A 23,767-nucleotide genomic window follows, 5' to 3' on the forward strand; every position below is an offset into this window, starting at 1 on the left:
AGACAAAATTACAATCTTAAAATGCCATTTTAAGTATATCAAGATGCTTGAACTAAAAAATTGCCTTACTCAGACTTAACTTGAAATTACACTCCAGTATATACCTATTCAGGATTTTTTTTCAAAAGACAGTTTTAAATAGTAAAACGAAAGCCCTAATCCGCTTTTCGCAAAACAAAGAACAAAGGAAAGACTGTTCGTAGTCCGCTACGAGAGCAGTAAAACTTCACGGTGTTTGATGATAATGCAGATGCAAATGATGATGATGTTGGCTTCGGTGGATTCGGCAGGACTCACAAAGTTCCAAAAACGTTTTCGGTAGTTCCAAAAAAACATAAAGCGAGGGAGAGAGTCGAGAGATCTTATTTTTGGTGAACGATGAGTGAATTAGTTGAATTAAATCCGCTTTGTCGTTAATCATAGTGCCACGTGGACACAAGTGGCTAGATTTAGTTCTCCGCATGCATGCATGTAAAGAAATCAAATGATAACTTAGGCTTCGAAATTAAACTAATGCTTAGTTAGTTAGCAAAAAAAAAAAAACTAATATTTAGTTAGTTAGCAATAAAAAACTAATGCTTAGTTAGTTTTTTTTTTTTTTGAAAAAACTAGTGCTTAGTTAGTTAGCACGAAAAAAAAAACGAATGCTTAGTTTTTCAAATATAGTATGTGTTGGTTTAGGAGTCGTTCTCAAAAGTTACAAAACACGACCGGAATGTTTCTACACTCTGCCCTTTTGATGGATTCTGCTTTCTCTTTTATTGTTCTTTGAAAATTCTGTTTGTATGGTGTGTGTTCTTTAAAAAATGAAAAACATTATAGGGGTTGCTTACTAAGAATGATTTCTGCTTTCATAATATACATTAAAGCAATGTGAATACTATTGTCTATAGGTCGATATATGGTCTACATGTAGATCAATATAGTTGTATACAAAATATTAATATAGTTGTGTACAAAATATAAAGGCTTGATAACATGCTTGAGTTTTTGGAGGATGAAAACTGTAGACGGTATTATTATATTATGGCAAAACTAGTGTACTTTGTTATATTTCTCATTTAAATGTTGTTTTCAAAGAACTGTAGTTTAGCAATTCGCTGTTTGGGTGGTTAGTGTAATTGTAAAAAGTTTAATCACAATAATTTTTACAATTTCTCTTTTAATTTTATCTTCCATCACTAGAGATAAAAGGAGAAAATCCTAATTCGCTGTTTGGATGGTTGGTGCGCTTCTTCCACCCCTCCTATTTGCTTTGTTTTTCTTTTTTTTTTCGCCTCACTTCGATCCCTTTCTTTGTATTTTCTTTCTCGGATCTCTAGACTTTTCACTTATACGGTACACATCCTTTGAATTTCGGCTCAGAATTCCGAGCAATCTTTGAAATCGACGTCTTGAGGGGGTTTTTGGTCAGGCAAAATGGATGTTGCTTTCGATCTTGTGTCAGATCTGGCCTTTAAAAGCGGTTTTATTTTCATATGTCTCCTCTGCCCCTCCTCGGTGTGGGTGAGATAGCTTTCTCGATCAGCATCGTCATCGGGATTCACTAAACGGTGGAGATTCGAAGTTCATGTGCTTGTTCATTGGTCTTGGTAGCGCGTGTCTTAAGATAAGTCTGTCTAGTTTTCGACTGGCCTCTTCGATTAGTGAGGTTTAGATCTAAGAAAGTCTGCTGCGAGTTTTCCGTGGTGGGCGCATGAGAGGAAGTTTGTTGCCGTTCTTGTCAACTACGACTCTCTTTTGTGGTGGTGTTGCGTGCTGTGATGTTTAGCTACATGGGCATGATTTAGGGATGTCTCTTGTCCTCTTTTCGAAGTGGTGTTTGTTTTTTCTAACTTTTTGGTGTTTGTCTTTGGTGTATGGTATTTTTTTGAGGTTTTTCTCTCCGAATAATACTCGGTATAGTCGAAGTGGATGTGCTTTGCTCTATCGTTGCTGTTTGGTTGTGTGTGGGTGCTTAGGAGACCCACCGTGAATTGTTCTTGGCGGAATCAATCTTAAACAGTAGGTCATCGGAAAATCAAAATTATTAAAATTTATTTCTAGTATTAAATGTGGTTCCTTTTTTTGAAGCAAACGGTTCGTGTTTTTTTTTGGCTAAACCTTCGGTTAGTGATTTGGTTTTTAGTGTCGAGTCTTTATGTAGTCTAGAATAAAATTTCTGTTTTAGGATTTATGTTTTTGTTCAATCTGCTTTTCATAATCTTTGGTATTCTGTCAAAAATGTTGAAATCTGATAATAATATCTTTATGTTTTTACAAAAAAAAAATTGTAATTTAGCATGTCGTTTTTTCTACCCAATAAAAAAGAGGATGTCGCTTGCCAAATACCCCGTGATTTTTTTTTCTGTTAAACGGCTAGCTATATAAAAGTATAACAGCGCAATTCCAGCTGTCCTATGTTATTTTTTTGAAACTCAAGCTGTCCTATGTTTAAACCATATTTTTTTGTCTACGTCTCCTGTAACTTCATGCTGTCGCCTCCAAAACGTCTCTTCACATTTCGTATTAAGGGTCTCTTTTTTTTCCGTCAAAGTGGATTTAAATATAAGATGGGCCAAACCCAATAATATGGCTGAAGCCCGATTACAACAAGAACCGGCCTACAAACCCACAGACCTACATACTCAAAGGTAAACTAGACCAGGCCCGCGACCCAACTCGAAACCCGAACGGCCCAACACAGAAAGCCCGTCGAAGAGGTGGCTCACCACGTGGTGAGGTCTGGACCAAACGCGACACGCGTCTTCATCTCCTCCACTCGACCGCTTCCGTCTCGCCGCCGCCGGAGCAAATACTTTCACACTACCCATTCGTCGGAGCTCAGAACTCACCGACGCCTCCACCCGAAATCAACACCTTCACACTCGAAATCCTCAACACGCGGTCCAAGTGATAGAACCAAGATCGAGCACCGTCCTACTTGGTTCATGGACACGGTCCAAGGTGGCGACCTTGTCAACCAGTTAGACCTAGCCGAGGTTTTCTCATCAGATTATGCAATCTTGGATGAGCTGAATACTCAAGTGAGCTGGACTGACACTATCTTGGACGAGCTGAGCTGGACTAACACTCACCCGGACGAGCTGAGCGAGTTGGTTCGATCTTTCGAGCTGGTTCGACCATCAAACCACCCGGGAAGCAACACAGACATATGTTCAGTGTTCGAAGCATATCTTCTAAACCATCATGTTTCTTCGTGTGAAACCACTTGGAGAATGTGCTTAACTCAATTATGGAACTCTTCGAAGAAGAATCAGATCAAACGGAGTTCAGATGAGGGAGTTATGCCATGTACAAATCAGGTGATGTTCAGTTCTCGCGAATTTAGACATGTGTGGATCGTCCCGCGTGTGTCCTTATCCTTCCCAGCATGGTGTGCACGACCTGATCATCACTGCAAGAACCTGGACACTCCATGAACCTGGACAGTTAATGAATCTCGCCAAGTCTCCCTCATTTTCCGAACTTTGACTAGTCTTGGTCAATTTTATATTTCCTATGTATTGTTTTCATCATTTTCCTTTATTTCTTTTGACTAGAAACACTATAAAATGTAACCCTTTGTCATTGCAATGCCATCAACGAATTTCCTTTTTTTTTTTGAGTTTTTACTCTTTGTTCTTTGCTTAGAACATTTCTAGTTTCTTGGTGAGGTTATCTCCAAGTTTCGATCCTTCCTTTGTTGGACCGGTGCGTCACATCCGGCAACAATTGAAGTCTGGTAGTATCATCGGGCCTTCCGCAACCCGTTGTGTCACCGTTCATTCCACCAGTTCTCAATTCTTCCGGATCTGAGTCCATATCAACCTTACCGGACGAGTGATCCCGATTTTGGGTCTATCAAGTGGTATCAAAGCCACTCTTCCGGTAACTCTATTTCTATCCATTTTTCTCATCTTCCATTTTCTTTAAGCACTTCTTCTTCTACCTTTCTTGAACCCGGGCCACTCATTACCATCTACCATTTAAAAAAAAAAATAGATCTACGATTTAAAAAAAGAGAGGAAAAAGAGTATAAAAAAAGGAGTTTCAAAGTTTGATTTGTGGATTGGTGGTGGAAGAGAAAGCCTGCTGGCTGAGGAGAAATCCGGCCTTTGAGTTGGTTAAAGCGGGTTCCCAAATCACAATCTCTTATCTTTCTATCTTAAACCTTTGATCTTGCTTGGATTTGCCCATTGGGATTCTTTGATCTGTTCTCTTAGAACCTTGAGAAGAAACTGTGTGATCACCATAAATCTGAGAGAAAACACTTGTGTGGGTGAGGATCAAACACTTGAGAGTGTGAGATTTTTTTATCTAACTTTTGTGTTGAGATTTTCAGGTTAAGATGTTTGCTCTTCTAAGGCAAACTAGCAAGAAGAACTCCCCACGACCATCTGTCTCTCAAACTCCATTTAAATATTCTTTGAACAATTTTGATGAGTTTGTTAGTGTGCAGGAAAAGCCAAACCAATGGTGCAAAAAAAAGGTCAAAGATGTGGCTGATCCAAAGAGGCGATCCTTTCAGTTTGATGTCCAAGAGATCTGTGACAACTTTGAGAAGGGAATGATGCAAGCCCTCAAGGACGTCAGCAAGAGCCACAAGAAGAGCACATCCACACGTGCACCTGTAGCTGAGCCATCCTTGTTCATCAGTGAGAAAACTTAAGGTGAATCTGAAAACCATTTTGAAAAACTTAAAGATTTTTCAGATTCTTTACCCATTTATGATGAATCTGATGAAGAGCTAATTGAAAGCTTGATCACTTGTGAGGATAAATGTGATGATCTTCCTTCTCTTGAACCTGAGTTTGTGTTTGAGAATGAGCAAGCAATGTAGAACTAACTGTTTTGCAACCGGAGCTTCCGAGTAGTCTTGTTTTGTCTCCACAGGTTTTTGAGGAAGAACCATTCAACCATCCACATCATGGACGACTTCCTGGCACTAGGACACCTTTGGATGATGATCTAGGTCCTATCTTTGATGAGGAAGACGAACTTGGTCCAGTCTTTGATGAGGAAGCAACAAGCATCACATCCATAGCTATGGAGAGTCATCTATGCTTTGATCCCGGCACATCTCCTCTCCCTTTGTCTCCTGATCTTCAAAAGCACAGTGAGAACTCTGATTTGTTTAATTCTCTGCCTGAAATGTTTGTCAAGATCATTTTTCATGATGTGACTCGTTTTGGTCTTGACAAGATGAAAGAATTTTGTGTTTCAAAGTCTGTTTTTGAAAACATGATTAATTCTTTTAAAATCGTTAAACCTGATGAACTTCTTGATCATAACTGTTTTCAAAATGATAAAGGCATCAACTCTGAAATTATCTTGACCTTTGATCAGTTCTTGACACATAGCAAATGTTTTGATCATTTTGAAGAAACTCTTGAGCTTGATTTGCAGCTGCCTGATTTCTATGCTAGAAAACCGTTTCTCATTTGTTTTCAAAGGCATTGGCTTTGATCTGAGTTCTTATATTCATGCACTGATCACTAATAATTTATTTGCATCCTCTAGTGCCTTGGACGGAATTTTGGTTAAGAAGTTGCTGGAACATGAATCACTTAGAACTGAAAATGATTTTTGTGATCTTGATTCTTGTGATTATGTTTTGCAGCCTGATCTTGTGTGTTTTGAAACTGATAAAACTTGGCATCTTTTGAGATCATCTCGTGATCAATGTGTTGTTTTGAGCCTTGATGATATTTTGGTTTACAACACATTCTTTGATAAGTCTCTTAATTCTTTGATAAATGTTTCTCAATCTGAACTTAAGCTTGTGTGTTCAGATGTTGAGCATGATATGCACGTTCTGAAAATGTCTAATATTGTTGCATGTCTTGAGAAATTTTTGGTTTGTAATATCTACTTTGATGAGCACCTTGAAAGGCTTAGATATGTGCTACTTGTTCTTGAAAAAGACATCTTGTTTTTTGATTTGAACAAGTATCTCTCTTGCACATATGATCCTGGTCTTTTAGTATTTGTTTTGAGTATCCAGGAAAGACAGGTTCAACCTCTGAGGAGTGAAAACATTGATCGTATCCAACAGCCTGAGAATTGGAACTGCATTGTTCAAACCGGCTACCTTGAAGATGCTAGCGATAGAGGTTTAGTACAAGGAGCGTATCTCGACTTTCAGAAGGTCTTTTGTCATACGTCCAATTTTCCTGGAAAGCCACCTCAAGAAGGAATCACTGAGGCTTGGAATCACTTGAAAAGCTTTGCGGATGAAGGAGATATGAATTTTTCAAATCGGAGGTTCTCCAGCCCATCTATCCGCGAGTACAAGATTTCCAAAGGAGATTCATGCCCAAAAAGGGAACGACCTGAGCCAAAACCGATCCTCCATGAACCAAAGACAGAAGCAAGCAGAGGAGGACGACACAACACTTGTGTTCTTGGAACATGGGACTGGAACTACTTGATAAAAACGAGCTCAAACCTCCAAGGAAGTTTCTGTCCATACTTTTTCTTCACATAATTTTTCATGAATTTTAAATCTTTTGTGTCTGATTCATTTCCTTTTGATACAGGTAAAATGGATTTGAGGACAAATCCTTTTGAAGAGAGAGAGTATGATAGAACCAAGATCGAGCACTGTCCTACTTGGTTCATGGACACGGTCCAAGGTGGCGACCTTGTCAACCAGTTAGACCTAGCCGAGGTTTTCTCATCAGATTATGCAATCTTGGATGAGCTGAATACTCAAGTGAGCTGGACTGACACTATCATGGACGAGCTGAGCTGGACTAACACTCACCCGGACGAGCTGAGCGAGTTGTTCGATCTCCCGAGCTGGTTCGACCATCAAACCACCCGGGAAGCAACACAGACATACGTTCATTGTTTGAAGCATATCTTCTAAACCATGATGTTTCTTCGTGTGAAACCACTTGGAGAATGTGTCCAACTCAATTATGGAACTCCTCGAAGAAGAATCAGATCAAACAGAGTTCAGATGAGGGAGTTATGCCATGTACAAATCAGGTGATGTTCAGTTCTCGCGAATTCAGACATGTGTGGATCGTCCCGCGTGTGTCCATATCCTTCCCAGCATGGTGTGCACGACCTGATCATCACTGCAAGAACCTGGACAATCCATGAACCTGGACAGTCAATGAATCTCGCCAAGTCTCCCTCATTTTCCGAACTTTGACTAGTCTTGGTCAATTTTATATTTCCTATGTATTGTTTTCATCATTTTCTTTATTTCTTTTGACTATAAACACTATAAAATGTAACCCTTTGTCATTGCAATGTCATCAACGAATTTCCGTTCTTTTTTTGAGTTTTTACTCTTTGTTCTTTGCTTAGAACATTTCTAGTTTCTTGGTGAGGTTATCTCCAAGTTTCGATCCTTCATTTGTTTGACCGGTGCGTCATATCCGGCAACAATTGAAGTCTGGTAGTATTATCGGGCCTTCCGCAACCCGTTGTGTCACCGTTCATCCCACCAGTTCTCAATCCTTCCGGATCTGAGTCCATATCAACCTTACCGGATGAGTGATCCCGATTTTGGGTCTATCACCAAGGAAGCCTACGCTTTTCCCACGGAGTCGTCATCTAGTCGGAGACCTCTCGTCTACCGGAGTGACCATTCTCGTCTTCACCGCAAAATTCACCGGACTAAGAACAAATCAGAACTCGAAGAAAACACCCAAAATACACGTGTTACTAAGAGGCAGCGCGGATCTATAGAAACCTCTGACTCCGCAAACAGAAGCCGACAAAGACAGATCTGAGGGAGACCTTTTTCCCGGAAGCTTGAGCCGGCGTTTGTGGATCTTAGGGAGCCTCCACCACCCGGAGAAATCACCACTCGACAAAGCTGACCACTCCCTCTCCACGGACCCCTTCATGCGGACGCGTCGTAACTCCAATCCCGAGCCACCGACAGAGATGGAGACACAACCAGAACTCGAACAAGGCCTCCGCTGACAGTCATATGAAGAGGGAGCCACGAGGAACAAAACAAAAGAATGAAAAAGGACTTCGGCGTCGGCACGGTCGCTCACGCGCCGGCCGAACACCGGAAATCTAGTTTCTCTCTCTCTTCTCTCTCTCTGGGTCGGTATCGTTTTACGTTCTTCATATTAAGGGTCTCATGTTTAAAATTCTTCGTATATACAGCACTAAATTCATCTATACTTTTTTATTTGGTCAAGGGGCATGGTTGACTGGAACACAGGCGTAGTATATATTTCCTTTTATTTACAAGTTAGAAATACCACATATTATCTTATGCAGATATTATATATAAGCTTTGATAAATTATTAGTATATCTAAAAATCATAGGGGTATTGGATGATGGTGGATATAATTCTTTAACCATTTATTCGTTTATAGGTAATGGATGAATCAACCGCATATATCAAAATGAGATAAAAGTGGCAGAGGTAAAAAGAAAAGTAAGAGAAACAAATGTGGGAATGGTCCAATGTAAGTGAAGATTGCAAAAGTGGGAAAAGAAAATTGTTGGACCAACAAGAGGAATGCCCCAAGATTGGGAGAGGTATCAATCATGATACAAACATAAGATATGTATATATAAATATGATCAAAGGTAGTCACTTTGGTCCATGGTACATCTTTGCTAGCTTGACCAATTCTTCTAGGACACAAACGTATGTTGGATTTGTTGTATCGTCTTTACCCAACAAGTTCGTCTTTTAAAAATATATATACGATTTTTTTGGTCCTAACGTTTCCCAATTAAATAAATCAACTTTGAATCTTCCACTTATTATTCTTTCGTCTTTAACACAACAGAATTTAAACTTTTTTCTTGCTTGTACCTAAATAGATTTTAGAGCATAAAGAGGGAGACACACTATAGCAAAAAGAGAGTCATTCCATCTTAGTTGGGACATTCGTCGAAAACATAATCGTGGAACTTTTTCGGATATCCAAAGTAACCTGTGAAAGCAAGATGAAAACAAGAGCTAAAAAGTCGAGAATTCGATTCAACAAACTGAGTTCTACTTCGAGCATCTCCAACTCATTGATATTTTCATCTCTATAATAACATTTAGGGCTCTAATATTTATGGGTGAAATTGCTTTAATCCTCTTCTATTTTATATCTGTAATAAAGATTTATTTTTTCCTCTACTTATAAATATATTTTCTCTATTTTTACACTATATTTTGAGATTACTATTTTAGCATAATATATTAGAGCATATATCACTTCTATTATATATTTTTTTATTTTGAGATTGTTCTTTTCATCATTTTTGATCTTTATCCAGACGATTTGTTTACATGATTCATCCAAATGATTCATTCAAATATTACTGAAACTATTCATTTATCCATCCAGATAGATTATTTAAATAAATCATGTAAATGAATTTATATTTTTTTCATTCTCATTTAGATGAGTCTAGTAAACAAATTACTAATAACTCTTGTTTTGATTTAATCATACCTTTTTATTTAACTATAATATTTTTATTAATTATTTTAAAAATAATTATTTTAAAATATGGTTTTGACGAAAATATAGTTTTTTAGTTTTAGCGAAAAATACATATTCACGGTTTTGGCAAGATATTTTCTTTTCCGATTTTAACGAGAAAATATGTTTTGTGGTTTTGGGGAGAATGCATTTTTACATTTTTGGCGGGAAAATAAGATATACGTTTTTAGCGGTAAAATGCATTTTTGGTTTGGCAGGAAAATATACTTTTTGGGGTTTTTGCGGACAATATGGTTTTCTGTATTTGCGGGATAATGTGTTTTAGGCTTTGGCGGAAAAATAAGTTTTGCGGTTTTAACTAGATAACTTTTTTTGGTGAAAAGATCGTTTTGGCGATTCTGGTGAGAAAATGTACTTTTGCGTTTTGGTGGAAAAATACATTTTAAACATATGGTATATTAATCGATTCAGTCGAATAAACCTAAGAAACCAATTAATTAAAATAATATTAATATACTTATATATAAAATTTTGATAAAATTAATAATATATACATAAATTATATTTACTAATATGATATTCATAACTAAAAATGATTTATAATTCTTATTTTATCTTAAGTTCAAAATTTTATTTTAATCATTTCATAGAATTAAATAAAACATAAATTTTAATTGTAAATATGTTTGTTAAAATATAGTTATATAATAATATTATGATATTACAAATTTTCTTACTTTTATTATAATAGTTAAAACAGAAAATATTATATTTTAAAATTAAGAAAGGTTGTATATATATGTTTTAACAAATCCGATTTCTAATCATATAAACTAAAATTTATATAAAAGATAAATATAGTTATAGACATGGTGTTTGGTTGAAAAACGATTAAATCGAAAACTGATAGTATACAAATAGAAATAAACCAAACTAGATATGATTCTAGTATGTTAACTAATTTTTATAAAATAAAAAAAAAACTGAAAAAACAAATCGAAACCAGACTAAAATCAAAATTGAACATGCCTATTATTTGGTAAACCTTGGAATTACATAAAAACTATTGTATTTATTTGCGAAATTCTTATGCCTGTTACATAATATTATTTTAATCAAAAATGCAAATATTAAAAAATTGTCTAGTATACAAATTAATTACTATAACTCAATTAATTATAAAAACTGTATAAAAGTGGCATATAAATGTAAAAGTAATTTATTTGTAAACCGTAAGAAACAATTTGTATTATGAAGCATTAGGAATATTAAATAGTATAGATAAGATACAAATACATATATCCAATGAGTTCATATAAAAAAGGTCAAAAACCAGTCTTTCACTGGTAAAACTGCAGAGATGGATCATAAGAAATTTTCAAAAGGCAGAATGATAATTTTGATATGAATTGGCACTTCAAACCATTTTTCGAATCTTCAGACTTCCCATCGAATTCCGTTTTGACTCTTTTAACAATGCACGCCGTTCGGCGTAGTCGTACTTCCTATACATAGCCCCCTATACTATCTCTTCTACTTTTCTTACCCAGTCGACACGTTTCTAACCGTTTTATTTATAGATCATATTCAAAACCAGCATGCAGTTTAATTCCCCTAATTGCGATTATCAGGCCCATGTTTGAGTCCATTAAGCAAGCACTACACGCTCAAAGGGCTAGAAACACAATTTCGTGTAAGCAACGCAACACACTTCAAAGAGAAACTGAATTACAAAGTGTGATGAGAGTAATTTCAAGACATGAAAAAACATGTTTTGGAATATGACTTGTTCTTTGTCACGGTCACGGCAAGTTTTGAAGCTTATCGGCCTCGCCACCCGGAAACAGACTTGGGGACAAGTGAAATAGCGTTTGAAGCAGCTTCTAACCTGCATAATCTCCGAAGGTGAATCTGTTTATCTCCACACCACAAATGAAAATTTTAGTAGAGATAAAGAGAAGGAAGACGGAACTATTACTTTGATATTTCTTCAACAGCCTTCATGACTTCCGTGGAATTAGTTTCAAGAACTTGTCCTCCAAACACAATTTCATCTAACACTGTGTGCATCTGCAACATTGTGAAGGAAAGAAAGAGGGTGACACAAATAACACAACTGCAGGTATATTATGACACAAATCACTACTGCGTGATATGTCAGTACCTTGCTGTAGTTGAACACAATGTCGAGTTCACAGACATTGCTGAAGCATTTGTCTAGTGTTTCAACAAGAACTACAAATGAAAAAAAAAAAAATCAAACTGAAGTCATCTCTCACCTTTGAAAGACATTTTTCACTAGCTTTAAAAAGGAAAAAAAAATGCAGGAGAACAGGCAACCATTCATATATTTAACATCAGTTCATGAGAAGCGCAGAGTCATTCTATAGGACTTATATTCTCTGTACAAACGAAATGGAAAAAGACTACACGGAGACTTAGTTAAAAGAGAGACACAACTCTCGACCCAAACACCCACATCTCTATTAACCACATGCTATGCAATATGCATACCAACCGAGCGAGCGAGCGAGCACACCATTCATATCCACTAAGTGTAACAACCTAAGAACACTGCACAAGATCTCTGATTACTTATTGTATCTCTTTCTATATTTTACTTCCTCAAAGCTGATTGCAGTCTCGTTTTTCTTGTACTTTCTTACACTGAATATATGATTTCCAAAATGCAAAGAATGTGTCAAGATGTTCAAAACTATACTTTTGTTATATTAAAAACCACACAATATGATTCTTTCAGATATCCAAGAACAATAGTGATTGACAAAAACAGAGCAAAAAAAAAAAGAAGAAGACGCACCTTGGATGAGATCAAGCATAGCAAGCTCATTCTCTGATGCATCAAAAACAAGCACGAAATAGAGAGTAGCATAGTGTTTGTAAACAAGCCGAGAATCCTTCAAAACCAACAATTAAGCCGCCTTTAATGCACTAAGCCAAAAAAAAAAAAAAAACGATTTGAAATAACATGAATGAGAGTCGAGAGAGGGTATTATTTATTACCGGGCCAAACAATGAATCAATCTCCAGGAAATTGCTTACATTCTCAGGTCTACTGCACAATTCTGTCAAAACATTGTGTTGATTAAAAATATAAAAACAATCAGAATCAATACCCGATTTCAAACCTGAAAATACGCCGCGGATAAGCTCTTGTTGCTTCTCTACAGTCTGATAAAACCAAAATCAAAAGCTGAGAATCGATCCCAATATTGATCAAAATTTTCAAAAAGCGGCATATAATATCGTACCATGAAATCGTAGAACTTGGATAGGCGTGGCTTGCCCTGTGTGTTTATCATCATCACTGCCTTTATCATTTTCTCAAATCTCTCTTTCTCCCTCGGACTCTCGAACTCTCTCCAGGAATTCCGATCTCATAAATAAATTCAACTAATCTCTAAACCTGCTGTATCTGTTAGGTCTATTATTTGTATTTTCTTTGTAACTATATATTTTATATAAATCTTAGTCAAATTATATTTTACTAAATAATAGCAATTTTAAAATTGATCCAGTATATGCATGGTTAAGGATGTATTGCGGGTCGAACCCGCTCTGTTGATCCGCCAACCCGTTAGATTTCCAATTTTGTTTTGGTCAAAAATTTTATCCGCACAATTCGCAAATAAATAATTGTATACCCCCCTATTCTTCCTATTTAATTTTGTGGTTATTCGTGGGCTATATATTTCTTTAGAAAAAAAGTTTGATGTTAAAAAAAAACGGATAACAAAATCTAACACAAAACAAATTCCTAATAATACTTTTGGGCTAAGTAAAAATCTTGATACAAAATCCACTTTAGTAACTGATTTATCCCGAAACATAAAACTTACATAATGTTTAGATGAATAATAAGGGATCACGGTTAGACTTCGTATATATAGTTAGAATCAGTTATGAAATACTCAGTTTCTTTTTAAACTAAGTCCAATGGCATAGAAAATAATAATCATAATTTTTTTAAAATTGGACCCAACTATAATCAACATGACATGTTTCTGTTTTAATGTTATTGATATTAATATATAGTATAAGCTTTTTAAATTAATATTTTTTTGTAAATTGTAATCAATACCAAAAATAGTGGAGCTAATAATATATTCTTTTAGATTTTCTTTTAAATTATTACATCACTATTATTTGATATAAATTCTTTGCTTCACATAAAAACATGAATAATCTTTTGAAATCAAAACTAAAGTATCATAGTCTAGTTTTGAGAAAATCAAAACCAATAAAATGAACCCAAATTGCAAATATTAGGCAAAACACAAATCTTTGAAAAGAGTACAGCCAACCATAACCTTCTCATATATAAAGAAACTGATCATCGATAAGAGAGAGGGAAAATGAAAAGGTCCATCTATGTTAACCATGTTCTGAATACAGACATCTCCTAGCCACACACAAGTATTTAAGCTCCACGTTCATCATCCTAAAATTGATAAAACCACAGTCTTAATGAAAATTTATAACATATTGACATTCGTTCATCACCAAAGGTACTAACAAATTGGTTCAACAATCTTACACAAGAGATTAACAAAAGGAACTAAGACAAAACATACTGCCATAAACCGAAGGTCCAAGAATGACAACCTCATATCTCTATATCCAAACACCTTTGATCCCAGCCTGTATGAAACCTGTATATCCAAATGTTTGCTTGGAGCCAATCAAGTTGCAACCGAAAATACCAGAGATCTGTTGAAAAAAGCTGCAGTCTGCAGAGTTTTCCAAGTACGGTCCTTCACTCTGAGATTTAGATGAGAGTTCATTCACCTGCCGACGTAATCGCTGGTCCAAAGTTTTACCACACGCTAAACTTTACGAAACTTTAGTCTCCTTGTAAACCTGAAAGTACCTTTGAGATCACTTTTAATGGAAGTGATTCTCGTATCAATTCACATGACCTTAATTAATAATGAAATAGAGATTCTAGAAAATATTGATCTCTCAACGTCCTTTGACTTGCAAGAAGACAAACACAAAACCCCCTGAAACACTAATTGAACCTCAAACAAAACCTCGGTCGTCAACTGAGAGGCACTCTTAGAAAAATCACTTTCTTAATCAACTCGTCGTGCAAAACGTCTAACTTTGATCTTCGTCTTCATCAAAACCTCAGACATATCATCTCTTCGCAATCACCATTAAAATCGTTCCGGACACATCGTCAAAATACACGGGGGTTACCTTTTTCAGGAAAAGAGCATGTGTTTTGCCCTGACATAATCAATCAAGATGCATGAACGACTTGGTGAATTGTAATAGTTTGTCTCTGTTAATCAATCGTTGATATTATCCTGAGTGTTAGGAATTATCGATCGTTTGATTGCTTAAATAATTAACGACACAAGATTTTTAACCCAGTTCCCTTGCGGTACCTCTGGGGTGGGAACCGTCTCCCACAACTTCCACTATCAATCAAAGGGGTTTACACAAACGCTCTAAGCGCTCTTCTCGTATAAACATGACATTAACAAAGAATAAGAAGATCAAAGAAACTTTATCCCTTAGAGACATGACTCGAACAATATCTCTTAGTTTCTTCTACTCTTGATCTCTCTCTTAACTTCTCTTTGTTCTTATGTTTAGGGTTTCTCTCGGATGATCTCTTAGGAAAGTAGACGTCTTTCTTTTATACTCAGGTTTTAGCCGATTCTTGTCTTCGTATTTCCTTTTCCTCTTTGACAAGTAACACCGACTTGTACACGTACGCAATTTTCCTTTTCTTGTACGTGAACCAAAGTCATCTAGCCATCTTGATTTGGGTTTGTGCACAACTCAGCCCAGTTGTCAAACTTATATGAAGCCCATTACTTACACTGAGAAAGAGTAGATATGGATGTTTCTGAGATTTCTGATATCTATACTTATATAAGATGATATCACTATTGATATTAGGGTTGCAAGTTTTGTAATGGTGTATTGTTTACAAATAAGTTGTGATTTATGTTATTAATTTTGTTAACATTTGATTAAAATGATCAGGTTAGTTAAAAAATAATATGATATAATGTAGTGGAATATGTTTGTCAAGTTTTGTTATATTAAACAGGGTAAAACCAAAAGAATTTAAAAATGAAAAGGTTCAAAACAACTTGCATAAGTCGATTTTTCACCACTGCTTCCCTTTTAATAGTATAGATGATAGACTAATATACGTGCACAAAAAAAAAAAAAGAGACTAATGTACATTCGATCCTCTAAACCTTCTCTCTTACTTAGAGGGTCTTCTTGATAACATTTGATGACGTCATTACTAATGAAACTTCTAAATGCAATCAGATTCGGCGGGGAAGTCTACGTGGCGCCTCTCAGGTTGGGAGAAGCTGGGTGACGTGGAGGACTTGCGTCGAGACGTTGACTTAATTCTCGCGTCTGACGTCGTTTGCCACGAGCATCTTTATGATCCTCTACTCAAACGCTGCGTTTTGATGCTTTTAGGTGAAGAGTCTGACAAGAGAGTGTTTCTTATGGCTCTCATCTCAAGAGATGGAAGTAAGAAAATACAAAATTTAATGTAATTTATATTGATCATATAAAATAATATTAAATAAATCTAGTTCATTCAATAAAAAAGTACTACTCCCTCCGTTTTTTAAAGAGTGTCGTTGTGACATTTTTCACATAGATTAAGAAAATTGTTGAAATAAATATAAATTGTAGTTAATTATATCTCTTTGACCAATAGTATTTTAGATAAATAAACTTATTTATAAAATCAATGCAGTTTGCAATTAATTTTCAGCTGAAAGTTAGAATAATTTACATTGAAATTATAAAGTGACACTCTTTGTTTAACAAAAAAATAAGGTCAAAATGACACTTATTATGAAACAGAGGGAATAAAAAAAATAAAGTCAAAATGACACTTATTATGAAACAGAGAGAGTACTAATCACTGCAAAATTTGTTAAAGAGTCTAATAATCACTACAAAATTTATTACATCCCGTGACCATTGAAAACAGATCACCAATTAAACAAAATTAATTAAAGCCTTGTTCCGTAAACGAAGGTTGAGGTAAGAAAGAAGAAATGACGCTGGGAATGATAAACGCGAATCCAGTAGTGCAAGCTAGGAAGGAACGTCTCGCTCGTACACAAGATCAGTACAGAGATGATGACGGCCTTGATCCTCTCGACATCTATGATATCCTTTTTAACTTTGGTTAGATCAGTTTTTTTTTTTTTGGATTTTTGCTTTATTTTGGATTCTTTGACGAAAATAGACAAAGTATGTAAGAGACATAAGAGATCCGGAACACCCTTATTCCTTGGAGCAACTAAGTGTTCTGTCTGAAGACTCCATCACTCTCGATGACAAGCTTAATCGCATCCTGTGAGTTTATTATTATTATTCCTCTGTTTGATGAGAAAGAAAGTTTCAAACTTTTTTAATTTTGGATCCAAAAGTGTGAGGCTTTTTTCTTTCTTCTGTGTGATTTTGAGGGTTTTGGTGATGTGATCAAATCAGGATAACGTTTACACCGACGATCCAGCATTGTAGTATGGCAACTATAATTGGTCTGTGTTTGAGAGCTAAGCTTAAAGAATGCTTGCCCCTCCATTATAAGGTCAACTATGCTTTTAACTAAAAAGACAAGTTCTTTCAATGGTGTCATTTGTTATATATGTGTGATTGTTTTTGTTTCCTTTTACTAATGTTCAGGTTGATATCAGAGTGTCTCCCGGTTCTCACGCCGATGAAGATTCAGGTAAGGAAGTTATTAGGTATATGAGATGGTTTAAGCCACTTTTAAGTCATGTGTGCTCTCTTTTTAAACCTTGACAACTGTATAGCTTGCAAGAGTATGTATATGATATGTCCATGTCATAAACTAGGCTCTTGTCCTTGGTGAAGACTATATTCAGCTTTTATCATTTGTATTCGGTGAGAATTGATGTCTTCTGCTCTGAACTTTAATGCACTGGGAACATTTTGCTGTTGTTGTTGCAGTGAATAAACAGCTGAATGATAAAGAAAGAGTGGTTGCTGCATTGGAGAATCCTAATCTTCGCCAGCTTGTGGATGAGTGTATCTGCTCCACTGAGATGTGAATCAGAGCATTTTACTTTTACTCTTTTGTACAAAATTTCACATTTGGGATTGTATTGTATGCCTAAGAGACCGCTCTTTTTTTTTCTATTTTTGTATTGCTAATGTCAGTATACACATTTTGCGATGCTTGAATGTTGTATACTGCTTTGATAATGTTACAATTTACAAACCTTTTCTTCATGCTAACCGTAGAATTTTTTTTATCAGAGAAGCTGTCAATAAACCAATGTATTTTCCTTATGCTTGGCTTTCTATAGTTTTGAGAATTGACATGTGTTTATAAGATATGAAACATCTCCTCTCTAAGATAAGTTTCCATGACTACTATCACTAGGCTTACTTGTATTCTGTATCTAAGTTATGAATCTAAACCATAGTTCCAGAGGTGGTGAATGGACCAATCTTGATATTGTGCCAGCGAACTGTTTGGTTAAGTTGGTTAAGACAGCCAATGAAGGAGAAGACAGAGACTCTTCGTAATCAGTCAGTACTTGTCCTGTCTGCATTAATCACACATATCATGTCCTGGTCGTGTAGATTTTTGTATTGTCCTTTTATATGGAGGCTACTTTGGTGGTTGCGGTAAAACATTCAGTTGACCGTTTGTTTCTCTGACAATGTTTTGTTAGTTTAATCAACTAATTAGTTGAACTAAACTAATTATATATAGCGTATGAGCACAACATTTCCTAATTGCTAGTGTTTAATCCATAAAAATATGAGTTTTCAGTTTTCACTTAACAAGTCATACATAGAGAGATCTGAGAACAGGGTTGATAGATGTAAGAATAAATGAGTTGTCTTTTAAGCATGAATTGATTTGATACTGAGTAGTAATGTTTTGTGTACCAACAAACTTTCAAAAGCATGATTGAGGAGTTGAAATCATCATCATTATATATACAAACAAAAACAATAAATATTGACCAGCTATATCTTTGCTTCCACATTTACATCATGATTTTCTGAAGATTTTATTTATTTATTATATCCTAACTAATATTTTGTTAGAAATTTAGAATCATTTGCATTCACAAACAGGAGTTGAAAAGGAAAACTACTGAAAGCAACCATGAGAGGGGATCAGGGGAGTGATTAGTGTGTTATGATTAACAAATGAATATGACTTTGCCTCTTTTCAGTGCCCAATTTCTTGAGATTCTGGCTGTTCTGCACCCAAATATTAAACAATTAAATGCTTTATAGTATAAAATTAAAAAGACATATCTATATTTATTAAGAAAGACGCAAATTGATCCACTTTTCCCAAACCCGAATATAACCTGTCCATAGATTATTAGATTTAATAGAATTTGAGTTGCTTCCACTTCCAAGGAGAGATTTGCTTCAAAGCAAGGAACAACTTCTCCAATGGGGACAGAGAAGCAGAGCTCAAAGGGACAAGCATGGTGAGAAGAAGACAAGACACTGATTTAGAAAAATCAGATTATGAGCTTAAAAATGCTGATCTTCTTTTGTTTTTTTGGGTGCAGGCTTTGTGCCACAGGCTTATCTAGCAACATAGAAGTAAAAGTGCATGATATGACATATCATCTCAATAAGGTCTGAAAAAAAGAACTTCTTGTCTGAATTGCATAGTATTATTACAAACTAAGCTGGAATTTTTGTGTCCCCCTTCAGGTCCTTCTAATGTCCAAAAGCAGAAAACTTCACCAGCTCATTATAGAGCAAGAACAGAGTGACGAGAAGAACGAACGCCATGAAGAAGAAGAAAACGGCTATACTCCTCCGATAAGACTTGAGAATTTTCCCGGAGGTCCAGAGATTTTCGAGATGGTTGTAAAGATATGGTACGGCGTCAAAGTCAACCTCTCTACTTCCACAGCTGTTCTACTTCGCTGCGCCGCCAAGGAACTAGAAATGACCGAAGAGTACTCACCGGACAATCTTGTTTTGAAGACGGACAACTTTCTTTCACACTCTGTCTTCCGTAACGCACAAGAAACAGTTACAGCCCTAAAAGCGTGCGAATCAGTCTCTTCTTTAGCCGAATCAATCGGTATAACGAAAGCGTGCATATACTCCATCGTCTCCAGAGCTTCTTCTTCTTCATCAGCCGATCCTTCGCTGTTCAGCTGGCCAATGAACAACGGAGACTCAACGAAGAAACAGAACAAGGGTTCTAAACTGGAGGTTTTGTCGGAAGATCTGTCGGAACTGAGCTTTCCGATCTTCAAACGTGTAGTACAAGCAATGAAAGCCAAAGAACTGAGTGACAGCATAATAGAGACCTCTCTGATTGGCTATGCCAAGAAACACATCCCGGGAATCACGTCAAGGTCATCATCAACCATAGCGTTGGAGAACAAACAGAGAGAGTTGCTGGAGACGATCATCGCGTATCTTCCTGTCTCGGTAACTTCAACGACGACGAGGGCTCTCTTCGGCCTTTTACGATCGGCCATCATACTCAACACCTCCGAGAAATGCCGCACGGTCCTGGAGATAAAGATCGGTTCCCATTTGGAGAAAGCGACGCTTGACGATCTGCTCATCCCAAGTTACTCCTACCTCAACGAAACGTTGTACGATGTTGACCTTGTGGAGAGACTCATACGCCACTTTCTAGAAAACGTCGACGTATCGTCTCCGTCGTTGACGGTGGTTGGGAAACTGATCGACGGAGTTCTTTGTGAAATCGCATCGGACGCTAATCTCGAACCGGGAAGATTCTACAATCTCGCGGTCTCGCTACCAGATGAAGCGAGGTTATACGATGACGGACTCTACAGAGCCATCGATATATATCTCAAGGTGATGCTTACATTACATGTCTAAAACCGTTTAAATTTTAAAAAGAAATGGTGCTGCCCAGGATCGAACTGGAGACCTTTTGCGTGTAAGGCAAACGTGATAACCACTACACCACAGCACCTGATGCTAACATTCTTGTTTTTATTGTTGATAGTCGCATCCGAGGATACTGGAGGCAGAAAGAGAGAAGATATGTAGTGTGATGGACTTTCAAAAGCTGACTATAGAAGGTTGCACACACGCAGCTCACAACGAGCGCCTGCCACTGCGAGCCGTGGTAAAAGTCTTGTTCTTGGAGCAACTTCAGCTAAGGACGTTAGTAAAGGCAGTGACGGAAGAAGACGGTGGTGAGACGACGGCGGGAGGAGAAAAAGTGGACTTTGGGGTATGGGAGAAAGTGGTGAGGGAGAATCAGGTGCTTCGCTTGGATATGGAGGCGATGAGGACGCGTTTATACCATTTAGAAAGCGAATATGTGAACTTGAAGGAAGTGATCGCAAAGATTGATAAGGAACATTTGTATGGTAGGCTGCCAAGAAAGTGGTCCATCAGCAAGAAGTTCGGATGCAAATTCAAGACACAGGTCTGTGATTCGCATGAGGCAAAGATGGTCGATCGAAGATGTCAACGACGTTCATAGTAGTACTAGTACTATATATCTTGTACTTATTGAATTGTATTTTTTCGGGGTTTTTATTATGTAAAAGGTTGAAAACTTTATATTATGGTATTTAACTAATATCAAATTTTCTTATTGTACTACCATTTTTGTTCGGTATAAATGGGTATATCACTATATTATGACTATAGGTTTTACTTTGTTTTTTTTTTTGGTTATAACCTTTTCTATTATTTTGAGACAAAGATATATAGATGACTTGGGACTTAGCAGTAACAACTTGTTGAAAATTCCTGTCTTCTAGAGATTGTAGTTCAGGCAAGAGTCTTGTGTGAACAATTCAGCAAAGGCATAGAGCAACTAATCAGTCTCTTTATTTAAATATATCAAGATGCAGCAAATTATATGAAAACATCATCATATTTATTTTTAGGGTGTAACTGGTAACCAAGAGAACGAAGAAAAATACAACATTCCTTAATATTCCTTAAACAATTTACCATTAGTAAGGTATAGTTTTTCCTTTTCATTACTCTTTGTTCCTAAATTCTTAGAGAATTATAGAACATATTTGTTCTTTGTTAATTTTGATAAAGAATCATTATTCCTCGTTATTCTTTAAATTTTATTTTTACCCATTCAACATCAGTGATCGCAACGGATTGAATTGACTAAAGCGCTGTTCGTTTGGTCGCCGCACGTACCTGCGGCTGCGGCTGCGTCAATGTTTTCTTTAGACGTTTGTTCGTTTCATTGATGCGGGTACCGGCGTCTGCGTCTGCGGCCGAACGCAGCAAACCTGCGTCTGACGCTATAAAATCCGGCGTCCGCGACGTAAATCCGCGTCTATTTACTGCAATTACAATTTTACCCCTAACCTAATTTAATATTTACAAAAAATTTGTCATCACATAAATCTATTGACGCTTCTTCTTCTCCATCGACGCCGCTCTCTTCTCTTCTCCTTTGAGCTTTCTCTTCTCCTCTACAGACGCATCTGGAGCTCTCTCCATCTCCAACCTCTCTCAAGCTAGCTCTCCATCTCTCTCAAACTCTCGACCCTCTCTCCATCTCGCACGATCTCGAGCTCTCCATCTCCAACCTCTCTCAAGCTCGCTCTCCATCTCCAACGCATCTCAAGCTCGCTCTCCACCTCTCGACCCTCTCTCCATCAAGCTTCGTCTCGTCTCTCACACCATCTCCAGAGCTCTCTCTCTCGATCTCAAACCCAGGTGAGACTCTCTTCCATCTCTGCGTGTTGATGTGTCTGTGTATATGGGTTTTTCTGTGTTTTAGATTTTTATTACAGATCATGTTGATGAATGTGTTGTGTGCTTGCTTTGTCTCAGGCTCTCTACATCTCGACCCTCTCTCCATCAAGCTTCGTGCATCTCCTTCAAGGACTCTGCTTGTCGCTGCTTCAGTTATATGGTGTCTAAGAAGAAGTACATCTTCACTATTGACGACGATTGCTTCGTAAGTTTCCTTCAAATTCTCAAAGTTTGCTCCTTTTTTTTCGTTCTGTTTTGTCTGAATCTATAGATAATTTTAGTGATGCCATTGTTGTTCAACCAATCTAACTATGTTATGTCTTATCAGTTTAACTTCAACGCAACTGCATCATTAGTTCTTTTTTTTTTTGTTATGTGATTTATTCTGAAACTGAGAATAAGATGTGTTGTGTGTTTGCTTTATCTCAGGCTCTCTCAGGCTTCTCCATAGCATCTCTGGCTCTGTCTGTGTGTCTCAAGCTCTCCTAAGCTTTGTCTGTCTTTCACTCTCTCGTAAGTTCCTCTTTGAGTTACATGTGCTGTGTTTTTTATCCTTGTAACATAGGTTTCTCTAGCTTTGTGGGTTTCATTTGTGTACATCTACTTGTGTTTGTGTTTGCGGTTGTGTTGAGTACAAAGTATCAGACTTTTCATGACTCTTCTCTTTCCTCTTGTTATCATCTTCCACAGTTCATGGCTTTTTCTTTAAACCAAACCGAAGCTCACTCAGTGTCTGTCTCCCTCTCTCTGTCTTTTTTTGCAGGCTCACAAGTACTTGCGGCAAAGAAGTGTGTTGAATAAGAGTTTGTTTTCACAAGTTTTAAACTTTGTTCTAAAGAAATTTGAAAAGAGTACATGGCCTCTTCGTTCATTTGTGTATAAGAACACGTCTACTAGAGCCATACTTTCGAATCGACTTCCTTGAATGTTATATTTGCTACAAATATTCTGCTTTTTTTTTTTCACTTGAAAGTTATATTATTACAGGACCTGAGATTTGGTTTATTCGTTTGTAACGTTATATGATGGATTATATTTTCACACTCTCATGTCTCCCTCCACATGCATGCCAAATTGCCAACAAATAGTTATCTATTCATCAGCGATAAATTTAATGTTTGAAAGATGTAATAAAAAAGTAAATACTAATTTTCAAAATACAGTTAGTTAAAAATATTTTAATATTTAAATTTATAATTTGGTGATTATTGTTTAAAAATTATAGTACGTAGAAGTAGAGTTGAGTTTATAAATTTTTATAAATAATTTATAAATATTTATAAATGATCAGTAAAATGGAGGATTTTGGACCGTAAGCATCCAAAGTATAGTCTGGTCAAGTGGATTAAGTTGGTGACAGCGACGATGGCGTTACACAACTTCATACGTGATTCACATCGGGATGATCAAGATTTTTTAGAATGGAAAAATGTTGATGTTGGAGTAGAAGAAGCTCATAGTGATGGTGATGAACCGAGAGGTGATACAGCAATGGAGGTTTTGCGTGATAACATCACAAATAGATTTGGTAGAGGTCGTTTACCATATTAAATCATATTTTAGTTAATGATTTGATTTTTTTTTAAGACTTGTTGTAAT

At 36.5% G+C, this 23,767-nt stretch overlaps 3 protein-coding genes, 1 long non-coding RNA gene and 1 other non-coding gene across 5 annotated transcripts; 3 read left to right on the top strand and 2 right to left on the bottom strand.

Moving 5' to 3' along the window:
* Window positions 1-11,047: 11,047 nt before the first annotated feature.
* On the bottom strand, window positions 11,048-12,851 carry LOC108809073 (AP-3 complex subunit sigma). The gene is made up of 7 exons (XM_018581195.2): window positions 12,682-12,851; window positions 12,559-12,601; window positions 12,434-12,495; window positions 12,231-12,327; window positions 11,574-11,644; window positions 11,388-11,479; window positions 11,048-11,297 (listed from the first exon to the last, which is right to left on the bottom strand). The coding sequence occupies exons 1-7, from the start codon at window positions 12,748-12,750 to the stop codon at window positions 11,231-11,233; spliced, it is 501 nt and encodes a 166-aa protein (XP_018436697.1). The 5' UTR covers window positions 12,751-12,851; the 3' UTR covers window positions 11,048-11,230.
* Window positions 12,852-16,364: 3,513 nt separating this feature from the next.
* LOC108809110 (protein AE7-like 1) lies at window positions 16,365-17,683 on the top strand. Its single transcript, XM_018581241.2, has 5 exons — window positions 16,365-16,594; window positions 16,678-16,783; window positions 16,919-17,018; window positions 17,114-17,159; window positions 17,402-17,683. Exons 1-5 carry the CDS (start codon window positions 16,480-16,482, stop codon window positions 17,500-17,502), a joined length of 468 nt encoding a protein of 155 aa, XP_018436743.1. The 5' UTR covers window positions 16,365-16,479; the 3' UTR covers window positions 17,503-17,683.
* Window positions 17,684-18,438: 755 nt separating this feature from the next.
* Window positions 18,439-21,083, top strand: LOC108810299 (BTB/POZ domain-containing protein At3g50840). Its single transcript, XM_018582416.2, has 4 exons — window positions 18,439-18,912; window positions 18,997-19,066; window positions 19,145-20,278; window positions 20,433-21,083. Exons 1-4 carry the CDS (start codon window positions 18,875-18,877, stop codon window positions 20,916-20,918), a joined length of 1,728 nt encoding a protein of 575 aa, XP_018437918.1. The 5' UTR covers window positions 18,439-18,874; the 3' UTR covers window positions 20,919-21,083.
* Window positions 20,327-20,399, bottom strand: TRNAV-UAC (transfer RNA valine (anticodon UAC)). The gene has a single exon. It is a non-coding gene; the product is annotated as a tRNA-Val (tRNA).
* Window positions 21,084-21,809: 726 nt separating the features above from the next.
* On the top strand, window positions 21,810-23,213 carry LOC108808469 (uncharacterized). The gene is made up of 4 exons (XR_008935907.1): window positions 21,810-22,129; window positions 22,247-22,373; window positions 22,598-22,681; window positions 22,932-23,213. It is a non-coding gene; the product is annotated as an uncharacterized LOC108808469 (long non-coding RNA).
* Window positions 23,214-23,767: the final 554 nt, after the last annotated feature.

Source organism: Raphanus sativus, chromosome 6, assembly GCF_000801105.2.
Source record: "Raphanus sativus cultivar WK10039 chromosome 6, ASM80110v3, whole genome shotgun sequence".
Classification (NCBI taxonomy): domain Eukaryota; kingdom Viridiplantae; phylum Streptophyta; class Magnoliopsida; order Brassicales; family Brassicaceae; genus Raphanus; species Raphanus sativus.